Source organism: Gossypium hirsutum, chromosome D08 (assembly GCF_007990345.1).
Source record: "Gossypium hirsutum isolate 1008001.06 chromosome D08, Gossypium_hirsutum_v2.1, whole genome shotgun sequence".
NCBI classification, from domain to species: Eukaryota; Viridiplantae; Streptophyta; class Magnoliopsida; order Malvales; family Malvaceae; genus Gossypium; species Gossypium hirsutum.
In genome coordinates this window covers 3,668,862-3,676,534 of record NC_053444.1, presented here as the reverse complement: position 1 = coordinate 3,676,534, position 7,673 = coordinate 3,668,862, and the positions used below count along the sequence as shown (strand labels likewise).

The following is a 7,673-nucleotide window of genomic DNA, read 5'->3' as shown; positions in this document are numbered from 1 at the left end:
TGTGTAGTACAAACAATAAATGTAACTAATAAACTAATGGACTTATGTTTAAGTTTATCCGTATTTCTTAAAAATATTAAAATTTTACTTACATTCGTTCATTTAAAATTATATGTGTTCATATTTATTTGTTTAAATTAAATAAACAATGATATAAATAATAAATCAATATACAAAAAAATGGGGATACATCTTATTATTTTAGATACAAAATAATTAAATATAAATATTAATAATTATATTATAATTAAAATAAGCACACAAACAATAATAATTTTATTAATATATAATAGTTGAACCATAAACGAGTTTTACGCGAGCTTTATATGATTTATTAAATGAATATAAACGAGTTTATTTATGAACATAAATGCACTACAATTGTTTATCATTTTGTTGTTATCAATCTTGAGTTAATATCGAGTTGACTTATGATACCAACTCAATCAACAACATTATCAATATACTAGAAATTCTATCTTATGCGTATGTGTGTGGAAATTATATACTTAGAACATAAAGTTGTATTTAAAAATTAATAACACTTGAAGTATCTATGATATTAAGATGAAAAAAATAGATTAAATTGTAAGTAAAATAAATTTTAAACACGTAAATGCATCAGATCGAGATTACTAAATGCACTATAATTGTTTATCCTAGTGTTGCTATCAATTTTTAGTTGGTATCGAGTTAACTTGTGATGCCAACTCAATCAACAACTTCATCAATACTACGTATTCAAAACACATATTTTAGTTAACAATAACATATGAAATACTTACGATATTAAAATAAAAAATAAATTAAATTATGAGTAAAATAATATTTAAACGCATAAACACATCATATTAAGAATACTAAATGTACTACAATTGTTTATATTGGTGTTGCCATCAATCTTGAGTTGGTGTTGAGTTGTTTTTATGATATCAACTCAATCAGCAACATTATCAATATATATAATTGGTAGAGGTAATAACATATGCATAATACAATTAAAATGTAAATATTATATTAAAAATAATCTTTGGTTTAGTAATAAAGTTAATATTTTATTGATGTAAACCCACCACATGAAAATTTTTTATTGGCTTTTCAAAAAAAACAAAAAGATTAAAGTACCCTAAAATAATATAATTTATTTGGTAAAAAGAACTCTCTAGTCCCTCTTAATTTTGATATTAAACAAATTGATCTCTCAGAAAATTTGAAGCAATTTAATCTACTAATTTTGAAAATAGGCAACTAAAGACAATTAATCATGATATTAATATTTTTTGTCAATTGTATATAATTTGATTGATATAACATTAAATTTAGCACTTAAAATTTACACATTCTATTAACTTAGTTTCAACTTAACAAATTTAACCTACAACAATTATATATATTGCAATTAAATTTGTTTTTTTTTTCAGAATTAAGATCAAATTGGCAAAATATATAACCATTGAAAATTAAATTTATTATCATACAAATTGAAATTATGTACAATTGACATAAAACATTAATATTGTAATTAATTGTTTACTTTTAAAATTAACAAAGATTAAAGTACCAATATTAAAATTAAGAGGGATTGAAAAGAATTTTTACCAATTTAATTTTAAAAAAAAACATGTTTAGCACATTTATGTTTAAAGAGTAAAGTTTACTTATTATTCAATTGATATATAATTAATGACACTATTATTTGTATTCTTTCTAACGTAGCTAAACAATGCAAAGTTGCCATTGATCCCACCATTTCCTAAACTGGGTTTTCCACAATATTTCCAACTAAAAACATGATATCAGATCCAAAATTTTGTAACTTCTGGTGCAGATGATTTAGTTGATACATTTCATAAATGTATTATTGAAATGAAATTTTGCATAAAACAATCTCGAACTTGGCGTGTTTTCTTCTGCCATTCACCATTTTATTTTGTTCAGATTCCATATATTTGTAGGCCCAACTTGTATCCCTATTCAATTCAAATGCTTTAACCTGTCCCAGTTTCCATTAAATTAATCAAATTTCATGAAACTATAAAGCATCAATTAGAATTCCATCGATATACAACCAACACTTGCAAAGTTAATACAACAAAATGAACGAGATCACTAATTCTAGGAATCAATCAACAGAAAATAAACCAACCTAAGCTCTCTCGCCTCGAATCCTCCTAGCAAGCTGGATATCTTTAGGCATGATGGTAACCCTCTTAGCATGAATAGCACAAAGATTGGTATCTTCAAACAACCCGACGAGATAAGCCTCGGCAGCCTCTTGAAGAGCGGCAACGGCGCTGCTTTGGAACCTTAAATCAGTCTTGAAATCTTGGGCGATTTCTCTCACAAGCCTCTGGAATGGAAGCTTTCTGATCAAGAGCTCGGTGCTCTTCTGGTATTTCCTGATTTCCCTGAGAGCCACAGTTCCTGGCCTGAAACGGTGAGGCTTCTTCACTCCTCCGGTCGCCGGAGCTGACTTCCGAGCAGCCTTCGTGGCTAGTTGTTTACGTGGAGCCTTGCCACCGGTTGATTTCCTAGCAGTTTGCTTGGTACGAGCCATTCGTCGAACAATTGACGAGAAAATAAGGGTGTTTGGATCGCGGGAAAGCTAAAGATAGTTTGAAAGAAAAGATTTTCGACGGAAGTAAGTTAGGCAAATTGAAGGGGATATATATAAAGGGGGAGGCGGGAATAAGTAATTAGGAAATATTTTAAATGGAGCAATTTGAACCGTATATTGGATGGGTTATCGACGGCTGTTAAGTTGTGGAGCGATGAAAATTGGCCAATAGGATTCCTTTTAAGCAGCATGGTTTTAAAGTTTGGGCGCATTTTTTAACTTTTCGTTAGCGATCTGTTCGAGAGGATCTAAGCCGTCCACTCAGGAGATATTGACGGATGTGATCTATTAAAGCCAGTGAGTATTGGATGACTATCCGTCGTATGTCCAGACAACCAATGGGATTTATCCATTGATCTTGTCCCTTCACAATTCACATAGATTTTTGGTCAAAATGTGCTATAACTCCTTGTACTTTTTAAAAAATAGAAATTAGTCCCTATATTTTTATTTCCAATAATTTAGTTCCTCTACTTTTCATATTTCAGAATTCAAGTTCAACTGTTAACATAATTAAAATTTTTTTGTTAAATTTGTTGGTGTGGTATTTTGGAAAAAAAAAACTCATTGGGTTATCATATAATTGAAAAAATGATGTTGTAATTAACATGAATTTAACAGTTTAACCTAAATTTTGAAATCTAAAATATAAAGAGATTAAATTCTAAAAATAAAAATATATGGCCTTAATTTCAAATTTTTGAAGAGAATAAAAATTTTAATCTTTATTTTTCACATCCTTTTTCTTTTATTCTCCTAGCAAAAGAAATATGCTAATTATGCTAAAAATAAAACATCTACATACATTGATGCCATAAATGAAATATTAAAATTTATTAGATTATAACACACCCAATATTAGTGAACCACAAAATTATGTAATAGATATTTTTATTAAAAAATTGATATAGATAATAAATTAGGTTTTGATTAAATGATAAAGTACAAATGTTAAAAATTGATATAGATATTTTTCACATTCTATTTGACATTTATTAGAATAAGATTTTTTGAGCTATAAATAGAAGTAGTTGAAACTCCTTTTGTATAATTCAAATTTCATCATTAGTGAATTTTTTTCTCCTTTGCTCGTGGTTTTTCCCTAAAAGGGTTTCCACGTAAAATTTGTGTTCTTAATTTTACTTTCTTATTGCTTTATGATCGTTCTATATTGCCATTATCGATGTTCAGTTGTTACAGTTGGTACACAATCAACTTTTCGTATTACGTATACTCCACTTCGTCTACCCCAGCAAGAGGAGTTGGTTGTGGATCCTTTATTGAATCTTGAAAGTGATTATTCTTTGGAATGTGAAGTGGAATGTCATAATTGATCTGATTGTATGGTTTCGGATCCTAGTATGCCTAATGTGTCTTTGCTTTATAATGATAAGGAAGATAGTGTGGATTTAATTGAAGATGGTAGTGTGAGGACATGGTCGCTTAGTCGAATTAGTGGTGATGTTTCAAGGAATCATTAGGACCTTTACTGGATGCATTTGATAAAGAGGAATTGCCCATTCATTTTTTAAGGTTTCGGTTTTGAGGCCTTTGGTTAATAAAAAAAATTCAATTACAAATTAACTGGTTGATAAGAATTTTGGATTCTTTTTTATTGAAAATTGAAAATATATTAATATATTCGTAAATATTTCAAAATATATAGTTTCGAAAAACAAAATATCATTTTCTTTTGAACAAAAAAAAGAATAAAAAATGAAACTGTCCAATAATTGTGCTTAAAGCAATTCACGCCTAATAGATTAGGATTTTATTCAATTAGGAATGTATCATAAAAAAAATCCTAGTCATGTCAATAAGATCATGAAAAGCATTTCAATTTATTTATCTCTTATTTTACATAGAATGGATTTGCCTGGACCAATACACGATTTTCTTTTAGTTTTTCTGAAATCGGGTCTTATATTATGAAACCACCTACACTTGAACTGAAACCATTGTCTGAAAACTTAGAGTATGCAAGGGAGTCGGTTGGACCATCACTAATACTAAGGGAATTAGTCCATCTATTTGTCAATAGGAAATTTTGCACATGAGGCCTTTGAACTATTGGTTTTGTTTGACTTAGGAACCTAAATTATTTTTGGGCCAATCCGGATACCTAAACTTTGATTCCGTTATTGAAGTTGGTACCTACAATTAATGCCATTAAAAAAAAGTTTCAACCAATGTGATTGTGCCACGTCACCACCCTATTAAAATATAATTAAAAATAACTTTATATTATTATTGTTATTAGAAATAAAATAAAAATTTACCCTCCCTCATCCTTCCTTATCTCCCCCCACCACCCCTACTTTAACCCCTCTACTTTTCAGAATTTGAAATCTTAGTGCTCAAATAAACAATTGCAGATAATTTGGTAGATTAATTTATGTTATCAGTCTCATAGTATCCCTAAGTTGTGGGTTTAGTTCCTATTCTCCAATTAGATCAGTTTTTGTTTTTATATTTTTTGACATTTTTATATTGACCCAAACAATACCTGTTAAATCCATTAATTCAATCGAGTCACTTTTTGTGAATATTATGTGGAAATGACTAGCTGGCATGATATTACACATTTGGTTATCAGTTTGTCGCATAAGAATTTTAAAACATCAAAATTAACTTAATGAATTTGATGGTCACGGTTTAGATCAAGACAAAAATATAAAAATTCTAAAAATATCAGGACTAAGAAGAATCAAATTAGATGTACAAAAAGATAATCAAATTAGTTCTCTATAGAATCCTACTATTATAGTTGTATAAGAACCATCTCCCTATGCTATTAAAATTTTAGACAGACAAATCAGATTGTTATATAAAGGATTGACCTTATGTAGGATTGGAAAATAGGCGTGCGAAAAGGCAACACAATAATAAAATTGAGAGGATATCGAAGCATTATATGGATAACATATAAATTCGATGGATCGAAAATTAGAACCATGCATGTTCAATTGAAAAGATATGAAATTACGATACAAGAACGAAGTATAAAAAAAGTAAATTAATTCTCTTTAACAACCTTTTTCTTCACTAATAATTTATTTGTCAATTTTTTGGATAAAAAGTTTATCTTATAATATATGGCATTGTTGAAAGGCTTAAATTTAGTTCTCTGAACGAAAAAAATATTGTTTTTTTTCCAGGAACAATGCTTGTAGAAACAAATGCCACCATGAATGTTATGGGCCTAAAAAGATAGTGGGAAATCCTTTGCAGTTCCCGTCATCGTTGCATATCACCCACCATTACTGCAATGTTAGATGGTAGCTGCTCCGACTCCGGCAAGCAACTACACTTTTTAGTTTTCAAGTCAGAAAAGCCACCATGTTTACACTAGCCCAAACAATCTATGTCACGAGTGCATGCTTTTGAGTTTGATACACCAGCAACTTAAACAACAAATTTCATCATTTAAACAGCAAATTACGATACTTGAATGTAGTATAACAAAAGTAAATTAATTCTCTTTAACAAACTTTTTATTCACTAATCATTTATTTGCCAATTTTTTGGATACAAAGTTTATCTTATAATATATGACATTGTTGAAAGGCTTAAATTTAGAGTTTTTTGTTCGGATTTTTTTTCTTCAGGCACAACGTTTGCAGACACAAATGCCACCTTGAATGTTATGGGCTTAACAAGCTGGTGGGCAATCCTTTGAAGTTTCTGTCATCGCTGCATAGCATCCACTGTTGCTGCAATGTTAGATGGTAGCTGCTCTGACACCGGCAAACAACTACATTTTTTAGTTGTCAAGTCACAAAAACCACCATGTTTACACTGGCCCAAACAGTCTATGTCACGAGTGCATGCTTCTGAGTTTGATAAACCTGAAAATTAAACAACAAATTTTTCATCATTTAAAAATTTTGTTAGTTATTTTATATTAGCTATTATATATAATTAGTTTAAGACACATAGGATTCGAATCGCAACGATTGCAAACCCTCCCTCATTTTAATACTGCAATCTCTTGTATACTAAAAAAGTTACATTTATATATACGTATGTAATAATTAAATATTGAACTGGATAAATATTTTACATACTAACAAGAAGCCACAAGCAAAACCGCAAAAAGAGAAACCACGCCGAAAGAAGCCATAGTTTAAAATGAAAGCTATTGAGAGATGAAACAAAGAGTTAGTTATATGATAACAAGCTGATGATATACAAAAAAATGACATGCATTTGGCCATTTATAACTGAATTTCATGGAATTTTTTAAACCTAATATTGCAGTAAAGTTATGACTTGGTAGGTGAAGATATACTTGCGAATTTTGTAGGAAGAGAAAAATCATATAGAAGATTTTGCACTATGCTTTATACGTCACCTATGGCAAGATAATAATAGCACAATTAATTTAGATATAGTTACCATATATTAACATTTTTCTTTTTCTGATAATTAATTGAAAATAATATTTTTATACAATAACTTGTAGGTAATAAAAAATTTCAAATAATTGGCTATTATTTTATCCACACCTTAGTAATTGTGCTCGTAAACTTAAAAAATAAACCCTAATTCATACGATTGAATTTTTTTTATTAATCTTTTTACCATACATAAGTTGTGGATTTAGTCCTTTTAGTTTTATCTGAGCAATTATAATTATTCTACTTTTTTAATTTGAAATTCTAGTACTTGCATAAACAATAGAAGTTAAATTTGTTAGATTAAATTATGCTATTAGTCTCGAACTATGTGTTAGTTGTGGATTTAGTTCATATTCTCTAATTAGATCGTTTTTTGTTTTTATAATTTATATTTTTGTAACTTTTGCTGGAATAAGATAAGAAGCCAATTGTTGATGCGTAATGTCGGTTAAACCCAACTATGGAAGAGGTAGTAAAAAAGAAATCACTAAACAGTTGGATGTTTGTATTGTGTATGTTATCTCTGATAGTGAGAGAGTAAGTCCAACTCAATGCGTTTCTAATAAAGGTGGCACAATAGTTATCCTGAATAAATCGACTCAATTAAATTATTTTCAAAGTCATAGAATTTTCTTTTGATTCAAATGCAGTCTGAT

General features: G+C 29.0%; 1 protein-coding gene across 1 annotated transcript; it reads right to left on the bottom strand.

Moving 5' to 3' along the window:
- Positions 1–1,713: 1,713 nt before the first annotated feature.
- Positions 1,714–2,658, bottom strand: LOC107921256 (histone H3.2). The gene is made up of 2 exons (XM_041099563.1): positions 2,147–2,658; positions 1,714–1,993 (listed from the first exon to the last, which is right to left on the bottom strand). The coding sequence occupies exon 1, from the start codon at positions 2,555–2,557 to the stop codon at positions 2,147–2,149; it is 411 nt and encodes a 136-aa protein (XP_040955497.1). The 5' UTR covers positions 2,558–2,658; the 3' UTR covers positions 1,714–1,993.
- Between the last annotated feature and the right edge of the window lie 5,015 nt (positions 2,659–7,673).

Bases quoted from the DNA above. Each gene is read 5' to 3' on its own strand.
- LOC107921256 (XM_041099563.1), bottom strand. From the start codon at position 2,557: ATGGCTCGTACCAAGCAAACTGCTAGGAAATCAACCGGTGGCAAGGCT.